This window comes from Argentina anserina, chromosome 3, assembly GCF_933775445.1.
Source record: "Argentina anserina chromosome 3, drPotAnse1.1, whole genome shotgun sequence".
In the NCBI taxonomy this organism is placed as follows: Eukaryota; Viridiplantae; Streptophyta; class Magnoliopsida; order Rosales; family Rosaceae; genus Argentina; species Argentina anserina.
The window spans coordinates 17,429,698-17,453,733 of NC_065874.1; the positions used below are offsets into that span (position 1 = coordinate 17,429,698).

A 24,036-nucleotide genomic window follows, 5' to 3' on the forward strand; every position below is an offset into this window, starting at 1 on the left:
CTCTGTAGAACAGTCAACTTCGACAAATCATAGCAGAAAATCTACTTCTGCATAATATATTAATGAAAATACCTATGAGTCTAGTTTTCAGAAAAGTTAGAATCGCAGAAATCGAATATTTCTAGAGAAAGTTAAGTGCGATTTAGTGACCAGAGGTCATACTGTCCGAGAAAACTGATATTGGACCGGTTTGTGTAACTGTAACCCAATTCACTTCTAAACAGGTTGTGCACGATTAAGGGAGGTCTCCTAGCCATAAAAGAAAGCTGATGTGGGTGTAGATTATGTTGGGATCTCTCTAAAGCAAATCCAGCCATCCAAAGTCATTTAATTTCAAGGGTTGTGATCTAATCTCTAACCCTGACTTCTCTCTATATATAGGGGCTGAAACCAATGAATTTGTATAAGTTCTTGCCGCATTCAAGATCAGAAAAACCATATTCTCTGTCTTTTCTCATCCCCTCGAGTCCAAGAAGCAAAACCCTAGTGTAGGCGACTTTAGGACTTCTCCAAGGTTGTCGTGCATCACCATCTTCTTTCTGGGGCTACTCTTTGATGTCTTCAAGTCCATGATCTTTAATTTATGTTTTTCTACGTTTGTTATTGGATTTCAAATTCATTGTATGAATGTTGTGATTGGTAGGATTTTTGATTAGGACAAGGATGGGTTAAATTTCATAACTTTTACTATATGATCTCGGGTTATTGATGATATAATTTCATGCTTGCTGGTTTTCTAGAGACTTTCATTAAGTACCATGCTTGTGTATAAGCAACTTCTTGTAATATGTTTGCATTTCGTTCTTATTAAGCCTAATGATTCATGTTGACATTATGTGGGTGCTCTTCAGTCTAAGTATGATGTTTGCATGGAATGACCTAGGTGATAGACTTCTCTAAAACCTAGGATAATTAAGAAGAACCTTTAAGTATATAAGCAACTTGCTTCGGGATTTGCTGTTGATAACTAGTTGCATTATATTCTATTGTTGAATTGAAATATATTGTTGACATGTTGGAACTGTTATGGTACTATGTTGTTGATTGTGAGAAGAAGTTGATTATGTGTATATATGTATAATTATTTTCTGTTTTGCATTCTTTTATATCGTAAAACTAAATCTCATTGTATGCATTCTCTTGTAAATATGTAAATATTTTTAAATATTACTTTTTGACTAACCTTCTTTCTTGCAAAATACTCTTTATCTCCGGCCTATAATAATACATTTTCTTACCACTATCTCAATCATAACGATACCCTTGTGAACATGTCACTTTTCTTCCTTGTCGCACCTGTACTCGTTAGTTTTTTCCTTGTTATTGTAAGTTCTGTGTACCAATACAGTTTAGACTTTATTTTTATTTTTATTTTTTGTAAGAACAGGTTTGCCTTCGGCAAGGACACAGTGAGTTTTCCATATGGAGAAATAACATTTGGAACTTTTTATTCTTTCGTTGTAAGTCCATTTTATTTGACAGTCCATGTTTCCTTGTCATATACTAGGAATTCTACTATTCAGTGTGCGTACCTAAAATGGAGTTCCATTTTTCTTCTCTTTCCTTGTCCTACTAGGACTCTTACTATTCAAAATACGTTACACTTAGTTACTAGTTATTCAAGCAATTAATTAAGAACTCCCATTTTGACTCTGTTTTCTTTTCCCATGTAGACTTCACTTCTCCCGTCGTTCATAGGTAGCCTATATAAGGCACGTCTTGGTTTCTCATTTCGTATTCACAGAAGCCAAAACTGAAGTGAGAGAAAAGAAATTGGATATTGAGAGCATGAACTCGTCTGGGTCGGAAAGTAAGAAAAAGATGATATTGGTGTCGTCCATCGCTGCCGGAGTGCAATTCGGGTGGGCATTGCATTGTCTTTGCTTACACTCTACGTGCAGCAACTGGGGGTCCCAAACAAATGGGCCTCCGTTGTCAGGTTGTGTGGGCCCATTTCCGGTTTACTAGTGCAACCTATCGTCGGTTACTATAGCGACCGTTGGAGTTCTAGTTTCAGTTGCCACCGACCATTTATAGTTGCGGGCGTTGCACTTGTTGCCATTCCCGTCTTTGTTATTGGATATGCCACCGATATAGGTGTAAGTTGTGGCAATTCGTTGTATGAACATATGAAGCCGCGAGCCGTCGTTGTGTTTGTGATCGGGTTTTAAATGTTGGACGTGGCCAACAACATGTCACAACTTGTCGAGCTCTTTTAGTCGACATCTTTGGTTCCGACACGAAACAGATGAGCACAGCCAATGCATGGTATTCATTTTTCATGGTTGTTGGAAATGTGCTTGGCTACGCCGCTGGATCGTTGAGAAGTCTCCACAAGATGCTCCCTTTCACCGTCACCAAAGCATGTGATATTTATTGTGCAAATCTTAAAAACTATTTCTTCATAGCTATTACTTTGTGGGTTAATCTACTATACATCAATGTATGCTATACATCCCACATCCGATGGTTGACAACGGATATTATTTTTCTAACCCCACTCACAAAACAATATCGACCGTCGGATATGAGATGTATAATATGCATTGATGTATATTAGAATTTTCCTTACTTTGCTTGGACTACTTACTATGTTGGCTTAGGTGCACGTACGTGAGGAAACAAATGATGATGATCATGGTACTGAAGAGAAAGGAGAGGGAGGAGTCTTGTTCTTGAAAGAAATTGTGAGTGCTTGTAAAGAGTTGAAGAAGCCGATGTGGATATTGCTTTTGGTCACTTGCTTGAACTAGATTACATGGTTCGACTTCTTACTATTCGACACAGATTGGATGGGAAACGAGGTGTACGAAGGTGAAGTCGGGAAAGGGAATTTGTATGGCATGGGAGTTAGCAGGGTCGGCCCTGAGATTTTTGGGGCTATAGGTGGAACGAAAAGATGAGGCTCCTTACCTTTAAATGTAATCACAATTTTTTTTTCTACAAACGCAAGATAGTGTGCGAATTGAATTTTACAGACAAGATATACCTACAAGTTGAATTCAATAGTGTTTGTATTCACAAAAAAGAAAAGAAACTACAAATGAGCCTCCCTAACACGACCGTTAAGAGATAAATCAAGCTGAATAGTTGAATTGAAATTGCTATTTCTCTATTGCCCAATTCCCAAATATGTTGGAAGCTAAAAGAAAAAAAAATCTTTCATGGAGGAGTAGAGGTGGCAAATGGGCCCGTTATTGTAGTGAGCCGGGGTGGGCCTAGATATTTTAGCCCCTGGGCCCAGCCTGTTTTGGGTGCAGTACGACCCGGACACCATAAATTTATAGGCTGGCCCGTTAAACACATAATTTTATATTATTTATATAAATATTTAAACAATTATAATAATGAGAATTTAATATTAGATCTTTTAAATATAAACCTCTTGATTATTTCATTATTTTAATTACATTATGTCACAAATATCATCAAAGTAATGATAAAAAAATCATAGTTTTGACATATGTAACATTTTAGAAATAAGATTATCAAATGTGTTGTAATATTTTATTAATTTTACTATTCTAAATCATTATATAAAATAAATATTCTAATTACACAATTTTTTATGTTAATTGTGTCTGATAATGCTAATAGGCCGGGTCGGCCCGCTTTTTGGCTCGGCACAGGCCCAAACTTGGCCTGACATGGGCTTGAGCCATGGACCGGGCTTAATATTTAAGCAAATAGATCGGTCCGAGCATGGCAGGGGCACGGTTTTAGCCCGCTTAAAATGGTCCAGGCCGGGCCGAACCGACTAGTTTGCCACCTTTAGATGATCAAATAACGAACAATTACAATAAGATAAAAATAATTATAGATATAGCCAACGAAATAGCAGAATCAAAAATATGACTGTATAAAATTGAAAAGAATTACCTAAAACTTACTGAATCGCAGCCGTAAAGGAAAATTTTTAACTAAAAAATATACATGCTTTTTTCTGGGTGCCTATCTGGGTTGGGGGCTCTAGGCGGCCGCCTGCTAGGCCTAGCCCCAGAGCCGGCCCTGGGAGTTAGGGCTGGTTCACTTGTTCTCATGCTCAACTCCGTCATGTTAGGAAATGTCTCTTGGGATAGTTTACTTGGTTCGCAGGGAAATGGCTTACCAACTTTGAGGAGTGGTAAACTTTGTGCTATTCATGACCGTACTGGTCACTAAGTTGGCCGAGAAGCATCGACATGGTGTTGTTGATAAGGTACTGCCTCCCCCTGCAGGTATCAAGGCCGGTGCATTGCTTATATTTGCTGTGTTGGGGATACCTTAGGCGGTGACCTACAACGTTCCCTTTACCATAGCCTCCATATTTTGCAGCAACTCTGGCGGAGGACAAAGGCTTTCGTTGGGAGTATTGAATATTGCAATTGCCGTACCACAAATGTCACTCTGACTCTCACTCGGACCTAATATATATATGTGGACTCTCACTTGGACCTAAATGCGAACGTCTGGACAGTCCGTACCGTGCGGATTCAGCGATTTGGCCACCGGCGATGCACAACGATGGCGCCAACCAACACAGCCGCACTTCCCTCCTCCCGGCGCTTCTGTTTGTGCCGACCGGAGCTGCAGCGTCGGCCAACGGCGGCCGGAATCTCAAAATCTCCGCACGGTGCCCAGAAACTTGAAATTTCGAGATTTCGGCCGCCGTGTGCCGGCACAGACAAGAGTGCCGGGAGGAAGGGAGTGCGGTTGTGCTGGTCGGCGCCGTCGTTGCGCGTCGCCGGTGACCAGAATCGCCAAATCCGCATGATGCGGACCGTCCGAACGTCCATAGCAGAGACGGACTGTATATATAATCCATGTTAGGAGCTAAAGCTTTAATAATAATGAACACACAACATTCATAAACACACATCGGAGCTGAGGTTGAAGTTGAGGTAGATGCATGAATTGAAAAGCTTTCAGCCTACTTTTGTGCTTGTAATCTCATATCTAATTCCTTAACAATATCGAGGACAACAACGACTGGCTGGCAGAAAGTCATTCAACTGATAAGATTCATGAAGTACGGGTCAAATTGAAATCTAACTTCAGTAGTAGCCTATCAATTTTATCTCATCTTGTTAGAGTTTGAAAATTTTGTTCGTGGGATTCAATGATTGCTATTGCCTGGTATGTGGGAACATATGTTCTTAATTAGTTCACATTGACCACTGAATTGGATCAATGGCAATAAAGCCAATACATGATCTACATATGTACATACAAAATGAGTTCAAGATGTTCTTTAGTGATGACTAATATTTCGGCAAACAGTCACAACCCACAAGCCAATGTTCCAAAAGGATCGTAATTTTGTAATCTACAATTTCTTTCGCACCTTTTTCTTAAACCACAGTTTACTGTATAGTACTCGACTGTAATGGTGTAAAATAGTTTTAGCACAACAGCAAGATCCAACTGCAACAGAAAGATCCCAGCCACAGTCAAGAACCACCTCTCACCGGCTGAAACAATGTGGACGGGAAGATTATGGCCACAAAAGTAACAGACATGATCCCAACCACGCCGGCAATTACCCATCAGAAAATTTCGAAGGGGACAATAAAAACACACTGCAAATCTGCAATTACACAAAGTAGCAATGTCAGCTAGCTACATCAAAATCTAATATATATTCTAGTACAAAGCCCCTTCACAAGGTAATGGCTCTTGTTAACTACAAATACGTTGGTGAATACCATGACTGAGTCTAAACTGAGACATATCCAAAATTCTTAGAAGTAATGGGATTACCATTAGCTTCGGCAATCTTAAAAACAATTAATAACTTTTCAACACAAAATTCAATATAAAGATTTTCTGGCCCATGTTTTCAAAATCTACATAAGTAATGGTAATATGGTACAGGCCTTGGGTGTTGGCACAAGCTTTTCGCAGACCTTTATTATAAAACATCTATCTGGCAACAGGTTCAATGAAAAAATACGTCCAAGGACTTACCAAAGCTGGTACAGACAAACAGGGAGTAGCCATACAGGCAAAACAGCTATACGAGACCTACTGCTGCCGAGAACTATTGAAGGATTTCATACAGCACCTCAGGAACAAGAACAATAGTTGAGGTAACCACATTAATGGCATATGCCCACTCTTGACTCTTGACTTGTGTGATAATGCCGGCTGCCACACATATTAGGATGGTGCATATCCAGAAGGTAAGTTCTGGTAAACGCCTGCTCTCCGAGCGCCGCTGTCAGATCTCCGGCTTTCGTTACCGCTGCTACCACTAAGGTCCATACCAGGAAATCATTTGATGTTGAGATCAGATGACACATGCAACTAATTATGGTGAATTATAACACACAGACAACCATTGGCTTATATATCAAAGCATAAGCATCAGAACAAGATACAGGTTTTCAAATTGTGTCTGCATCAAGAGTTACATGCCTCTAACATCACAGCAGATGAAAACCAAAACTGTAAAACAACAGTCATCTTATAATATCCTGGAAAAAAATTGTACCCAAAGAAGTCTGGATGAAGTTTCAAAACCCCTCACAAATGGCATTTCTAACTTTTCTCGTATGGTTTATCAGCTCTGAGGATTGGGAATAACCATACAGAATGGAAATGAAAATATGGAGAGCTGAATGATTCCAAACCTAACATTATCCCCTTTTAAGTTTGCATACCTAACATCTACTGTTTTTTAGTTCATCAGTCCACTAATGTTATTTAGTAATTTGAAACTGCTAATAAGTGGACTAACTTATTAGCAGTTACAAATTACTAAAATAACATCTTTTGGCTATGGTCTTGTTTACTCTCAGCAACACAACCTATAACAATTGCTACTAAAACAGTGATACAATCCAGACACGCTGCATATTATGAACACTTAGATCCCTTCACATTTCCCACTAGCCAACCTCGCATTCCTCGGCATCCATTAGTATCCACCTAATTCCGTATCCCATGTTTCCAAAATAATTAATCATTGTCCGTTTCAGTTTTCAGAAAGATTTTTTTCGCCAAATAATTAATCATACTCAAATTCGTACTCCTAAAACAGACAATGAAAATCAACCATCACATCATCCTTTGCACACTACAAAGCCAAACTTCCAAAGCCCTTAGGTACTGAATTGCATTACACAACTAAGAAAACTCTGAAACAATGTAGGAAAGTCGTATACAAAAGCAAATGCCTATTTAGGAAACAACACTAGGAGCAGTTCCTAGTAGAGATCTTCTGTTGTGCCTCAGATGGAGGAAATGTCTGAGGTGCGAATCTGCAAAGATTTAGATCAAACATAAATACCAATGCAAAATGATCTAATCTCGCATCCGAAAACTTAATACGTCACAAATGAGCTAGACTATAGGACAATGACCTCTTCTCATCATGGTTCAATAGCATACAATACCCCATTCACTCACAATAATGCTTATCCAATTGCTATACCTTGGCTACTGAAAAATTAAATCGCAAGCTAAAGACATAAGAAATAGAAGAGCTTCTGAACACAATTGGAAAACAAAAACTGGCTGTTTCTTTCTATATAAAATTAGATTTTGATTTCTTTTTCTTCAAATTCATGGAAAACAAACAAAAATTAAGCCGGAATGAAATTAGACCTTGGAATTTGACGGTGAGGTGGCCTGGATCTGGAACCGCCTGCAAAATCAGCTGAGATTGATCCTGAGGCGCTTTAGTTATCAATGCTAGTTCAATTTGATTAAGAGAGATCGATAATTCTTCTGATGCTTCACGTCTCAACCAGTTGTGAAGGAGGTGAGTGGAGATTGATAATCCTGTCCAGGGGCTTTCTCTTGTTTTCTAAGTGCATGTATGCTTTAACTATCGAGCAGTGTTAGATAAACTTTTAGTATCATTTCAATTCATTTCGTGACTTTTCTATATATCCTTGATGAGACAACCCCTAATCATTATTGTAGTTGCTAAGATACCAGTGAATAAACTGCTGTAGGCCAATATCAGTATGATCCTTAAGACATACTGCAGACCAAAACCAAATTGAGTTGCATACCAGCTCAGGAAAAAAAGATTGAGATTTTACTGTGCTATCCATTCAGTCAAAAGAAGCTCCAGTTGTCTATACATAACCACACAAAACCATTCATAGAAATGTTCACACAGAAAGATACTAAGAAAATGCTTTCAGTTCTATAATGTTATTTTACTAGCCATTAGGCATACTTTCTCAAGTGCTACATAACATCAGACAAGTAGCCAATTGTGGCCTTGTGGGTAAGATTAAAAAGAAATCTTCTGATAGATATTCTTTTTTTGCAGTGTAAAGTTGAGTTATGTTAGCTAGCAGGAAGGCAGGAATGATATGAACATACAAGACAGAGAACACACTCAAACAGATTACGCAGAAGATATGAATTTCTCCCAACAGAAATACAGGACACAATGAGACCATACAAAAGTAATACACATATTGTCTATCATAAAAATGGCAATCATAAGGTGAATAGTAAACTATAACATTCTACTACATATAATGGGTACTGGCATGAAGAATGTAAAAGAAGGTAGAAAATGGCATTGAAAGATGAAGGCTTGAACAAGATAGATCTATTTTCATTAGAGGCGGAACATGAAACTTGAAGGGTCAAGACAGATGAACTGAAACATGTTGAATAAATTAAACTAAACCTCAAGCCTCTCACTTCACTGCGGCCGCAGACAACTACAAAGGTAATACAAGCAAAGGGTTCAATTACTAACCACAACTAGTCAATAATGTGCCCCTGTATTTTTCTCTCTTTTTTTATTGAATGTAAGTCTACATTACTAATGTAATTGGTGAATTTCTTTCAAACTACAGCAACTAGTTAGCTAAAACATGGTGGTACCAGGGAAACCACTTCAAACCAGGCAGGACTTGAACACCATATGTGTATTATAATATTATCTATGTACACACATTAACAGTGAACATTGACCATCCACATGCAGTGCTACAGGTTCTCAACTTAAGTGATGACCAAAGAGGTTCTAAAACATAAATAATTGACGAGTTGGAAAGTCATTATAGAATACAGAAAACAGTACCGACTGACAAGAAGAACAATTACTGATTCACAAATTTCCATTCATACAGTACCATTATTTGAGAATTGAATTAGATAGCACGAAAGAATAATATGAACTTACAAGAATTCTTCTAAAGTTGAGTAATAATCAGGTCATCAATCTTCCAGCCATACATGGTAAAAAGAGTAGCAACTTCTTATACAATCTTCAAATCTCAGTGGATTACACAATGAGATTCACCATGATGTCTGAGATTGTCAGGCTAAATAAATGGCATCCTCATACTTCGATATTTAATGTCAAACTGATAAGATTGGAGTATAAGTATCTCAAATGTTAACTATTGGAACACTGCATGTCAAGGAAACTTTACTCTGCTCCATCTCAACTCAATGATTGTGTAATGGTCCGTAGAGTTCGGAAAGCTTCTTAGCAAAACTAAAACCCTCCGCTTCGAGCAGAAACTGTACTGTCCACTATAGTTTAGACGCAGCCAAAACAGATGTATCTCTCTATTCAAGTTTCACTACAGAAATTGACGTTCATAGCAGCCTAGCAATCCCAGTTTGTCCTCACTTAGGGATTTAATGAAAACAACTGAAAGCAAAGTAGCACCTCATGCAATACATCATTCATAATAGTGGCACATTCATCTTACTACATCCACTCAGCAATCCCATATAATTTAAACTGTGATCCTCATAAGTTGAGAGATATAATTCAAATCACATATGTATCCAACAACAGACAGTTGATACAACTCTTGAACTGAAGTCGGAGGACATGTACTGAATTACTCCCTGTTTACAAAATGCAAAGCATTTAACAATGCCTTGTACGTCTTTTCATTCATGGCTCTGTCCCTGCCCCTGAAATTCTCTAGTAGATCAAACGCCTCCTCTCCTTTTCCATCCCGGCACAATCCTTCCAATAATGTCTTATAAGTCAACAAATCAGGAGACATACAATTACTCAACGTATCAAACACGACATCACTCGCATCCTCATATCTCCGCTCCAAAGCAAGACTGCAAATCACAACCATAAAAGTACTACTACTCGGCACCAAACCCTTCCCTCTCATTTCCTTGTAAAACCCTAAACCCTGACCGACCCTCCCCTTCTCGCACAACCCTTTCGCAATATAACCATAGGTATAAGCATTCGGCTCACATCCGTACAGCCCCATTTCTCGAAACACCTGAAGCGCCTCATCAACTTCCAAACATTTGGAATAAGCCTTGATGATCATATTCAACACGAAAGTATCTGGAATCACACCGGAGGCCTTCATCTGCTTGGACAATGACCTCACCGACCGCAAATACACATGACAAACAGTCCTGTTATTAAACCTCCTAAGCAAAGAATTCAAGAGCAATGCATATGTCTCCAATGTAGGCTTACAATTCTTAGAGTTGAACATTTTCTTATACACATCGAAAGCGCGATTAAAGAGCATCTTTCTACCACAACAGAATCTAATAATGGAGTTATAAAGAGGAACACTAATCTCACAAGCTCCGGCGACCACCTCCTCCAGTAGGGTTTCGGCGTGGCGGTAGCGGCGGCCGTTGATCAGGATCTTGATCATGGTGAGGTAGGTGGTGTGGCTGTGCTTGTAGTTGCGCTGCTGGGCGGTCCACCGGAAAATGTCGAGGGCGAGGTCGGGGTCCGATTGGGCTTTCAGGGCGGCGTCGACGTCGGGCGGGCCGAATCCGGGTTTGAGCTTGTGGATCCATGTCTCGAATTGCTTCTCGAGAGGGGTTCGGGTTCGGAATGAGTCCGGAGGGTTTCGGGCGGCGGAGGAGGAGGAGGAGAGGAGGCGGGGATAGAGTGACGAGTGGGTGGACGGAAATGGAGGGGAGGGGATGACGTGGCGGGAGGAGAGAGGAGGGAGGATAGTGGGGCATCTGAGAGCAGCGGTGAGAAGGCGGCGAAACAAAGTCGCCGGCATTGTCGGAGAGGGAGAGAGTGAGAGGATCACTTTTGAGTGGGTATTTATAGGGGTGGGTACGGGACGGGACGTGGGATGAGATCGGGACGGAATCGGTACGAGATCGAGACGGGAAAAGAGTTTTTAAGAATGCATCTCACCCGGGATTAATTCCGGTTGGGACGGGACGGAATCAGGATGAGACGAGACAAATCCCACATTCCTATGAAGTTAAATAAAAACCTATATTTTTATTTTTTTCATAAAAAAGTAACATTTAATAATGAAATTTTAACAAAAAAATGCATATTATATTCAAAATATTATAATTTTGTTCCGAGAGAATTACTATTTTACCCTTGTGTGTGTCTTAGCCTAATAGGTTTCCTGTTAGGAGATAGATTAGCATCTCCGTAATAAATTAGGACTCCGAATCCTACGGGATTGTGGTTTTGTAATGCCTATATATAAGCCCCCATATCATTCAATAATACACAATTATTTCATTCTGCATCACATTATCAGCACGTAGTTCTAACCCTGCGTTCCTAGGTCTAGAACCCTATTTCTAAAATATTCCTTGGCGGAGCTCTGCCTCCAATTGCAATTTTGGTTTCGCTCTCTGTAAAACTCATTCACTATGATGACGTCGTCATCGCTGAAGGAGCTCGATGACGAAACGGTGCGCAGCATGGCCATCGGCACCGTCTTCTCTGACTTCGGTGGGAAGATAAACTCACTCGATTTTCATCGGAAAGAGGATTTACTTGTTACTACTAGTGAGGATGACTTTGTGTGGATCTATGACATTGCAGCTGCTAAGTAGCTAAAGACCACATATCATAAGAAACATGGAGCTGATCGCATATGCTTTACTCATCACCCAAGTTTTAGGATATGCTCGTCAAGATATAATTTGGATTCTACCAGAGAATTACTGCGGTATTTGTCAATGTAAGATAATGGATGCCTTTGCCACTTCAAAGGCTAGAAAGAGAGAATTGTTTCCCTCTGAATGTCACCTATCAACGATAGCTTCATGTCTGGTTCATTGGATCAGAGTGTCCAAATATGGGATCTTTGTGTAAATACATGCCAGGGAATTTTACATCTACGTGGTAGACCTACAGTGGCCTATGACCAACAAGGAGATAAGCGATCCGGATTCGTCTTACCCCAAGCCGACCCGTCTCGGTTTGGGCCTATGGCCAGACGAGCCCGATAGCTCTTTAGGCCTTTAAACTATTTCTTTTTTTTTCCTTTTTCTTTTCCTATTTGCTTATTAAATCGTTTATTTGCACGTTTTTGTTTTCTAACTATGTTTCACGTGCTTGTATAGGAAAAGTGATCACTCGTCGTACTATGGTGATGACATTCATGCCGAGATGGACAATACTTTTATCATCTACATACGATTTTGATCGTATCCTCCCAAGATTTTTATGTCATCAGACGAAGATCGAAAATGAATTCATCAAGCAACTTCATGCATGACGATCGATTTGAAGAGCAATTTCATTATATGCTGCTTTTAAACATATATATATAAATTATCGGGCGCTATTAGCCTTTTTCATGTCTTTTTTCCGGCATTCTTATTACGCCGATGAGACCAAAGAGGGATATGATTCCCCTCTTGGTCGACGTTTTTCGTGTGACGGTCCCGGGGGAGTCACGTTATTATTTAAAGGGAAGAAATCGATTTCGTGTGGTCGCCTGAGTGCACCGCTGTTTTGGGTGCGATCATGTGAATCGCCGATATACATCGATTATTTTGTGACCATATACATCATAACCCTTCTAATTCCGGTTACATATTTGAATAGTTTCGATTATTCGAAACCTATACAACCCTCATTTCTTATGGATGCGTCGCCATCACGACTGTTATTTGAATGTTTGAGTTTTTTTAAACTCATGTCTATAAACGATAATCCCAAGGTCTACATACTCATTTATTTGAGTTGATTCATTACTCTGATGCAGCACTATTTGCTGACAAAAGATCCCAGAAATAACGAATTCTATGGGACACACTTAAAGTGATTTAATGAACGTCTATGACGTTGTATTATCAAAGTTGACCTTGATGCATACTCCACATCCAAGAAACGCATGCTATTTTTGGCACCTGTATCTATTTCTTGAGGGCATTTTGGAGATGGAAACGTAATATTCTTCCATTCTCAAGTAAGCACATTTTTGAGCCCCAGGCTAAGGCTCCGCCCAATCCGATATGCAAGATTTTGTTGCTACGGACTTTTGATTAGTCAATCTATTTTGACTATGTTTTCTGCTTACTATTTTTCAAGTATGACGTTGGCATTGTCATTATTATTGCTCGACTTTAGCTTAAGTCGTCTATTGGAATTGGAAGCTTGGTTGTCTTGTATTAAATATTGGCATATTCAATAAAATTTCTCGTATTTCTTGTTTACAAGATGGACTCGTGAGAATTTTATTTGTCTTGGCTTAGCATGCATGGTCAATGTTTGCAACTCACGTGGTTTTTAAATTGGCTGCTTTTGGGTTACATGGGACCCCAATAGCACTACATTGTGATTTTGGACCTTCAAATTTAGAAAACGGACCTCGGAACGTCAAAATTGACATCGTTTTTTCCCAGTTACTGTTCCGGCGTTTCCAGAACGTTTTCCGGCGTTTTACCGGCGTATTCGCCGCCTTCCGGCCATATTCCGGCGTTTCCGGCACCGCCACCCGGTTCCTATCGGCGTCCCCTGTCGGACCTGAAATTCTGACCGTCGCCGGCCGGTTTTCCGGCAATCGGTGCCGCTGGTTTCCGACGATTTTTTCGTCGTTTCTCGTCATTTTTCCGGCATATTTCTAGCCGTTTTTTCTGCCACGTTTTCCCTATCCAAATTTCACCCGGTTTTGAGTTCTTTTGACATGGTTTTCCGGTTAATTTTCCGGTTTTCTCCAAGTCGTTTCATCGCTCAAACGATTTTATTATTATTGGTGACCACCCGCACCAAATGGATGGTTTTCCACCCAAATTGTTTGGTATTCAACTGCTCCAATACCATGTTTTTCCAACTTTTAAGTTGAAGAATGTAGTTTTATTGTCATGTGATACACTCGATGGGATTACACATTTGTTTCAATCCCCCCTCTTACAATATCCTACGACGTATTGTCTAGAGAAGTTCACCGCGTCGTTGACTCTCTTAATCTTCATTTTGAGAATGTCCCGCCGTGAAATCGAGTGTCATGCTAATTGCATAACCACCCACACTGTCCTACGGCGCAGGTAGCTATTTTACGGATCTCGTGCGGAGATTGTTTTATATCTTCGTGCCTTGCTAAGTTTTAAAAGGCCATGTATGACAATGATACATTTTCATCTTGATATTTGTGTTAAGAATGGAGAGGAATAAATCAGTTAGATTTCATTGACAGTAGCTTTTTCAAGCTTAGACAGTAGCTTTAATAGCTTGCAGACATAGCTTTGCTTTCCTGCAGCAGTAGCTTTTGAATCATGGGTTCGGTTTTGTTGTTTCCTCGGTTTTGACATGATCATTTTTTTTGGTCATTCTGAACAAGATATGATGATTCGAGTTCTTTGAAATTCACATGATCATCTATTTTTCATGCTCACGAAGCGATTGGAGGACCACCTCACCCGTGCTCCACACGGTGAGGTCGTGCCTATCTGTGCCATGCACAGTGAGGCCGAGCCAGCCCCTCCCGGCGGCTCCATGGCATTGATTGGATACCGTTGGAGAGTTCAACTATGATCATCATCCTGAGGGCTCACCACCCTTCCTATCCTCTCAAATCTATTTGATTGGATACCGTTGGAGAGTTCAACTCCACGACTTTGATGATTTCATTTTGCATGTCTACTGGGATCGTCGTTGAACATATTATTCCTCATGTTCATTCACTGTACGATCTTGCAGAGCTCAGACTTGGTTATGGGTACTACCTGCCGATTTTTGCATAGAGATATGTAATGATGTTGCATGCAGCGACACTTATTCGTTTCAGACCCACAGCTTGCCAAGCGTTTAGTGCGTACCAGATGGTTACTGGATACAATCCCAACATTCTTTTCATTAAACGCCTATTTGGTTAAAGTTGTTTATGTGCATCTATTGTAGTTATCTCAATGGGTCTACTTGAAACGATTAAGTATTCTGGTTGGTTATGATTTATGAATCACCAACACTTGTCCGCTATTTCAAATCTACAATCGTTGATCTCATCTTGCGATATTAGCAGACGATCACTTTGATGAGACATACTTCCCGTCATTAGGGGGAGATATGGAATGCTCCCATTCCGTTTTTAACGCCAGGAGTTGACGTGGTGTGGCACTATGTCTCATTAAGATCTCGCACTACTCAAATTGAGCAAATGTGCAATGCATTATCGACCTCCAGAAAGTCAAAGATTCGATGCTCAATGACTTTACCGATATTGCGAAAGTGACGAGATCGCACAAAAAAACTGTGATGTGCCGGTAAGGTTGGAACTCTCAGAATATGAGAGAATTTCATATGACCTGGTCCTAGCATCGTTGGCACCATCCCTGACAGTGGGATGGCACCATCGTACGCTGTGGTGTTGTCGGCGCCCGTGGTATTGCACCACAAAACAAGGGCGGCAAACGCAAAGATGGACAAGTAAGGGTCATAGCTTTGGTGTTGGCTCCTACCTAAATGAGGGGGAGACCATTATTCTCTGGAATCAAAACCAGAAAGAAGCGAAGTGCGTAGGCACAAGTATTTCGCCCATCATCAAGAGATATTCTCTAAACATATGTATCAATTAAGTTTCGGTGGGACGCTACAGACTCCTTTTGTTGATGTTAGAGAAGAATAGAAATCTCACGAATTGATCGTATACAACGTGTACATGTGTTTAATGGATTGATCTCCCATGCTTGATGATGTATTCGCTTATTCTCTTATTCCGTTGTAAAGCATCAATGATGAGCAACTTGACTGAAGTGGAAAGAATCAATACAGGCTGAACTAGACTTGTTATGTTGGTCGTTGTTCGTAAGTGTAATGAGAAAGATGAAGTCATGCGATATATGCAGGACTTATGGCACAAAGATTGTCTCATTATCCTAGTATTGACTACGATGAGTTATATTCTCTTGTTATGGACATAATTGCTTTCCGCTACTTGATCAGTAGTAGTGTCCATTAAAACTGATTTGCAGCATATGATAGTGGTCATACAATATCTGTAAAGGGATCTTGACGCATATATGAGAGTGCCCGAGGGACTTTAAATACCTCTAGACTACGAAGAGCTTATGTAATCAGATTGCGACGTTTGAGAGAACGTAGTACAATCGGTTGCAAGAAATCATACCCATATGTGTTCATATTAAAGCTAATTCTTGATTCTCTATTCCGTCTAAGTATAGATGATGAAGAGATTCAATGAGCTATAGATTCATATATGTAAGTGTTGTTGGGACACTATTGCTTTCATTATGACGTGATTAACTCTGCGCCTTGCATTGTCATTGGACTTGCATTTCTTCTTTGACATGGGTTTAGTTCTATACTTAGTGAACCAACACAAATCCTATTCACACCAACGCCGCCAACAGCTCCAGCAACATCAACGTACGCCTTGGTGTAGCAGTCGACACTGGTAGCGTAGAGGATGCTACGGTTCCGTCTCGGACCCAAATCAATCATTCATTGGTCCATTCCGCCATTCTTTTTGCGAAAGACACATTGAATGTGACAAATCAGAATCTGTCCAGTTTCGTATGTCAACTTCAACGAGACCTATAGGACAGCTCGCTCAATGAAATATGAAGAAATTGATACCGTTATAAAGGTCTATGTGTCTACTTTCCAGGGACACCAACCATTTGTTCATAGCTATCATATTGAGTGAGTTATGGCTGTTTTAGCAAAGTAGGACAGTTCTGTTCGGAAATTTGTAAGTCAGTCAACTTCGACAGAGAACTGTGAACTGCTCCGATCGGATTAGGTTGTGAACTTTATGTCATTGGAAAGCCACGGGTATCTACTTTGCAAAACATTTTACGGTTCGCTGATACCTATTTAAGTGAGTGAATGTCATTCTATCCGAGAATTTGATCTTCATTGCAAACTCTTGTTTTGAGTTGTTATGCAATCTTGTTTCCTAAGATCTAAGTTTGGCTAAGTATAGCATCTATGATCTAAGGATGTGTGGCTAGATTAATGATTAATCATTAGCCCTAAATTGCGTTTGAGAAGCATGTAATGAACGTTGTATACGTTGTTTTTGTACTCCATGATTATGACACTAATCAGGGGGAGTTGTTTCGTAGACTTCAGGGGGAATCCACCTCACATGATGCTATCAAATGTAGACGGTGCGTTGTGCTCTTTTTCCCTTCGATCAAGCTTTTGTTTTTACTCAAGAGGTTTTTATTTTGCTTGACAAGGTTTTTACCGAGGCAACGATGTGTGCACCATGCAACCTAGGCATGCGACACAAGGGGGAGTGTTCCGGGAAAATTACTATTCTACCATTGTGTGTGTCTTAGCCTAATAGGTTTCCTGTTAGGAGATAGATTAGCATCTTCGTAATAGATTAGGACTCCGAATCCTACGTGATTGTGGTTTTGTAATGCCTATATATAGGCCCCCATATCATTCAATAATACACAATTTTTATCCTGCATCAAATTTACCATTATTATTTGAGTTGATATAATTTTGGAGTTATTAAGAACATAAATTAGTTTCATTTTGATACAAATATATAAGAATTTTTAAGTTTTCATTAATGGTGGGACATGACGAAACGAAGTGGGATAGAAATTATTCGTTCCACGTCTCATCCCACTATTATGAAGCGGGACGGAATCAGGACGGGACGAACGTTTTTAGACCTCCGTCCCGTCCCGTCCCTATATATTTCGGGACGGGATCAGATTTCCGTTTTTTAAGTCCACCCCTAGATATTTATATAAGCTTGAGAAGGAGGGAGGTTTTCCAATGCGGGTCAGTTTCCACGGGACAAAAAGGGACAACTTCACGACAGCCACTAGATTATTAATAAATTGATCAAATACACAAGAAGTCACTTTTCGAATTGATTTCTATGACTCTAGTTGATTCATCTTTGGGTAAGTTTTTTCAATCATATGTCCACTCATTGACCAAAAAAACAAAATTTGAAGATGGGAGACTGATGTTGAAAAGAGTCATGAAATTCCTAATGTGTTGTTCTAAATCTTAAAGGGATTAAAACCCGACATAAACTTTTTCATTTCCCATCTTTACTCAGTAATTAGGTTTTTAGAGAGAGAGATAACTTGAAACAATGTTGGTGTGAGATCACAAACTCTTGAGTTAAGAAAGGGGATCAATTTTGAATGAGTTTCTCTCTCAAGTTTAGACTTTGTTTATGGCTGTGTGATTTTTTTTTTCAAAAGGATTGTATATCGGGGTCGTACTCCTTTATAAGTCATCCATTCCGAGTGTTTGACAGCCTCCGTAGAGGGTTGACTCTCCCAACACATGGTGCTGCATCCACAAGGTTTCAAATTCGAGACATTGCTTAAGCCACAACAGTCTGTTAACACTACTGCATGCATCTGTTAGTCTTTATTTATAGCTGTGTGATTATTTTTTTTCAAAAGGATTTGGCGGCTGTGTGATTTGAATTAGTTGCAACAATTTTCTGTGAATATTTAGTCACTGTTATGGAAATATTTCGTTTTCAATTTCGATAGATATCTTGTTCTCAACTCTGTTTGACAGATTATAGGTACTAAGAAATTTGATCTTGAATCAAAAGCTTTTGTTTAAGATTGAGACATAGAGGAGAGAGATTTCTAGGTAGATAGACAGTAAAATGAGAAGAGGAGATAGAGGGTGGGACTCAAACGAAAATGTGTTTAATAGTATGGCTAGTACGTATGTTCCGTCCGCATTTTAGCTATTTCACGGACGTTTGATATCGGTATTAATTAAGCCAATAAGACTTATGAAAATGTCAAGCATCACTTGCCGCAAATGCCCTTCTTAATGCTAATTTTCCAAAAACGTGATTAAATAAAAAAATGATAAAACTGTAAAAAAGTATTACAAAAAAGATATCAGGTGGAATTTGAATTCCTAAAAATCAGCTGCTTGGCATTATCACACATGAAATGCATATATAATTTCTCCACCATCTTCTTCATGTCTTCAAAAACTTATCACCCCGTCCACCAAAAAAGAGAGCCACAGTGTGGAAGATTTTGGAGATTAAAATATTGCTCCTAAAGACGGGAACTGTAGTAAGACGATCAATTTCTTCGTCTCTTTTTTCTCATACTATGGTATGTGATTAAAATTTGTTAGTTGTTACATATGTTGAAAAATTTAGATTGAAATTTTTTAGTTTCCATGTTGAATAATATAGATATGAAGGGATATAGCATATGTCTTATTTGGATTTGGGTTTTCTTCTATGGAATTCGTTTACTTCGCTTATCTCTTCCAAGAGGGAGACAGAAATATAAAGAACAGAGAAGTACAGGGGAGGGCTCACAATACGCTCATAGATTTCAACTAAATTTTCCATAGTGCATCTAGGAGAGAAAGTGATCAGCTTTGTCCTGATTTATATAACATAGGGTTAGTATTTGTAGAATATTTCTAGGTTTAAAATTATGAAATGAAGTAGCATGCACCAAGATGGCATAAATCTTTTTCGTTATTTGTTCGTTTTTGTGTATACTCTTACATTCATTTTGTGAAAATGTGAATTAAAATATACGGCTAGTGTTTATTAAATTGACTCGTGATTTTTTGTATTTGGGTCTATTCGATGATACAATAGAACATGACGATATATCATGAGATTTTTTTTCTAAGATTAAAACCGTACAATTAGGGAAACAATTATATTGGATAGCCGAAGTTTAGACTAATTGGGTTTGAACTTCTAAAAGCCTAGATGGTCTATGTTTTGTGATATTTCTAATCCAATTTGAATCCTCATTCACCCAAACCTTATCCACCTAAAGACCTCATAGTGGTCTCCAATTCGTTTTCCAACAAGCTGTGCGATCCCAAATTATCCGTTTCTTGCGCTATCTTGATGTGAATGTTGTCGAAAACTTCATACCGACTAAACATAATCCTTTTAGGGCTTGATTGTGTTCATCTACATCGCAAAGGAACAAATTGTAGCGAAGTTACTTCTTCTCCAAGATAAGAATTCAAGAGGCACGTTAATCGTATTTTGAACTTGCTAAACCCTAAACCTAAAGGTTTACTCGCTCTAACAACATGGTGAATTCAAAAGCTCTAGATGTATTCCCTCTTGGCTTCCGGTTCCACCTATCAGAACATCAACTCCTCTCCAATAGTTGAACAAGAAATTCAACCCAGCTATACAGTAGGTAGAGGACCGAGCTTAGTTTAGAGATGTGAAATTCGTCCCGGCCCGCTAAAAGCCTACAAGACCAGTCCCGTAAAAAACCGCCAAGTAATAAAATATTATACATACATATTCTATTTTAGAATAAAACTATCGCATTATGAAGTGACTATATGAATGAAAGTTCTCAGGATCGATCGACACTATCCGATATGATTGGTATATATATTTAGTGACCCTATAAAAATTTCATCCAATTCGGACCTCGTCTGATCCTTAGAATTTCCTGTAAACCAAAAACACCACTAATATGCCCTAAGGGAAGACCCATTACCAAGATGCGAACACCGAAAGCCGTTTGCATATTTGAAATCACATAATTTTTGTCACTGATCGTGTGCGGTCACACCAAGGAAACTCATTTGACGAAGCCCCGGTCAATTGGGTTTTAATACGTCAAAATGCCTCTTTTTTTCTTGATCGTAGGTAAGAACGGTCATACCATGTCTAAAATAGACGAGAATTTTACGGGATCCCTAAATATATATATATATATATATCGATCACATCTGCTTATGTCGATCGACTATATTTTCGAACTAGAGCTTTCGATCGCCGAAATGTCCACTAATGTATCATAATCTTTATATTATATTAGGTTTAGAATAAAACTATCGCATTTTGAAGCGACTATATGAAGTAAACTTCTCGGGATCGATCGACACCATCGATGTGATCGGTATATATATTTAGTGACCCTATAAACATTTCATCAAATTCGAACATTGTCTGACCGTCGGAATTTCTGGTAAACTGAAAATACCACTAATATGTCCTAAGGAATGACCTATTACCAAGATGCGAACACCGAAAGCCGTTTGCACATCTAAAATCACCTAATATTTCAGCGATCGGGCACGGTCGCACTGAAGAAACCCATTTGGCGAAGGCTCGGTCAATGGGGTTTTAATATGTCAAAACGCCTTTTTTTTTGTTGACCATAAGTACGAACGGTCAAACCATGTCCAAAACAGATCAAATTTTTACAAGATCTTTAAATATATATACCGATCACATCTGCTGGTGTTAATCAACCATATTTCAAACTGGAGTTGTCGATCGCCGAAGTGTCCACTAATATATCATAACCCTCATATTAGGTTTACAATAAAACCTATCGCATTATGAAGCGACTATATGAAGCAAACTTCTCGGGATCAATCGACACCTGCCGATGTGATCGGTATATATATTTAGTGACCCTATAAAAATTTCATCCAATTTTGACCTCGTTTAACAGAATATTACTATTCACCATATTGTTCACATGAATTTATTTTTACAAATATAAAATATAGTACAAAATTAACACTTCACATAATTGAGATTTTCTCAATTCCTCGGCAACGTCGCCAAAATGATAGAGCGTTAATTAAAACGTCTATTATAAACCCTGTAAAACATCATCGTTAGTATAGAATAAGCAGAGATCGTTCAGTCAGGGAAATTGAAGGGGGGGGTTTGACATTGAATATTAACTACTAAAATAAAACCTAAATTATTATTTACATGATCGACTTCTCTTTAACAAACTTAAACCAAATTTTTCATTACACTACATAATTACAAGTTTGGTTTTATCATGCATTCTAATTCATCTAATTACATACTTTTAGACACCAATACAATTAGAGTCTTAGTGGAACATCTAATCCTGCAAGATTTCTATTGACGTTTAGGTTGACTTAGGGCCTCACCTAAATTGCATGCAATCAAGTTTAACAACACTTAGGTTAGAAATCAAACAAATTACATTTAAGCACCAAATCTTTGTTGGAGACATGTTTCATGTATGGCGTCACCTACCATGGTTTCACATGCAAATTTCCAGAATTTTTACCACTTTTAATCAACACAAACCGAACCTACTTAGGGCATGATTCGATTTGTGTCAATATGGTTGATGAATCTAGCACTCAAACACAATCTTGGGGACTGCATCTAAGCACTAAATTCATATGCCCATATCTGAAAATTATCTAAAAGTATGAGAAAGATGATCAGAACACAACAATAGAAATACAAACTTCAATAATTATAAGAACATAGATTCGGTATAGTCTCAAAAACATATCAAATTCAATCTGAAAATTCTAAAACAAATACAAACCAATACCAATATTTCCACATAAACAACAACTTACAATCTTCATAGACAAAGAATTGTAGATTAACACAAATAGACGAAGCCATGGAGATGAGTTGCGAGAATCACACATTGTAGGAACCTTAGAGGTACGGCTGCAATAAGTAAAACTCAGTGGATATGATGAAGGTTTTAGGGTGGACGGCTTGGCTAAGTTGTGAGGGAAGTTTATGGTGATGTTTTTGTAGAGTTTTGGCTCTTGAATACTAATAAGAAGTGATATTATTTGAGAGGTGAAACCATGTATATATAGAAGAAAGAGGGAAGGTAGGCTTGGTTTGAACTTGCCTCTTTCTTCCTATTATAATGTCATGTTTTATTCCCTAAATCATGTCATGTTTTATTCCCTAAATCATGTCATGTTTTATTCTTTTAATGATCATCTTCTAGCTTTTAGGTTGCATATGCATGGCTCAATCTCTCTTCTTTTCACTTAATTAATCTTCACATTTATTTCTTCATTCTTCTTTTATTCTTCCCACGGCAAGGACTCAATCTCTTAATTCTCTCCACTTTTTTTTCTTTTCTATTTAATTATTGCATGACTTGTTAATGATAGGACTCCATGTGCATGACTTCTCCTTGTTTTCCTCTAGTATTATCTTTTAAATCCAATCTGAAAATAAGAAAATAAAATCATAAGTAAGAGATAATTAGTTTTGAAACCTAACAAGGATTCCTAGTGCAAGAAGGACTCTCAAAATATCGTCAATGCGACCAAAATGTGGAAAGATGAAGACTCCTAATCCAACTAGGTTTCCTAGTCCTACAAGGATTGCTATTCAAACTAAGACTCTAGACCAATTCTGCGTTTTTAACTCATGTAAGCACAAAAATGCATCTAATACCGCCCAATACTCTTACTACAACTCAATGACTCAATAATATAACAATAAGGGCTAAGTAAAGTACAAATTGAGGTAAAAACATATTAAGAACGTCGCATAAAGTGCTCCCATCACTTACGCCAAAGGATTTGTAGATATATATATATATATATATATATATATATATATATGTATATGTATATGTATATGTATGTGTGTATATATAAAGGTCCTCGCTAGGACATCTTTATTTTAAATATTGAGGTTTTTTATTTCACAATAGTATATGACTAAATTTGATTATTTCATCCATTCATCATCAAAATTCTCATGTAAGAATGATGCCTACAAAAAATCGACCAATTATGTAATAATTTGGTAGTTTAAAATTGTGTAAAAAAATATAAACCATTCGATAAAATAAAAATAAAGGTTTTGCTAATCAAATTGTCAAACTTTTTCCACTATGACAGATATTTTGTATGATACATGTATATAAGTATCTAGTGAATGGTTGATACTTTTTTGTGTCTGTAACCATACAATCACCAAATCATCATTTCTTCCACTATAAATAAAATAGAAGAATGGAATAACATATATATAACAAAAATAAAAGGGTTAGGCTTTATATGATTTAAATTTATGGAATAAGGCATGTGCAAGGGACTTGTTATATATATATATATATATA

The 24,036-nt window shown here is 38.3% G+C and overlaps 1 protein-coding gene and 1 pseudogene across 1 annotated transcript; one reads left to right on the forward strand and one right to left on the reverse strand.

Moving 5' to 3' along the window:
- The first annotated feature begins 1,788 nt into the window (after positions 1-1,788).
- Positions 1,789-4,390, forward strand: LOC126787187 (sucrose transport protein SUC2-like; annotated as a pseudogene).
- Positions 4,391-9,712: 5,322 nt separating this feature from the next.
- Positions 9,713-10,973, reverse strand: LOC126788069 (pentatricopeptide repeat-containing protein At3g25210, mitochondrial). The gene has a single exon (XM_050514029.1). It carries the CDS (start codon positions 10,971-10,973, stop codon positions 9,810-9,812), a length of 1,164 nt encoding a protein of 387 aa, XP_050369986.1. The 3' UTR covers positions 9,713-9,809.
- Positions 10,974-24,036: the final 13,063 nt, after the last annotated feature.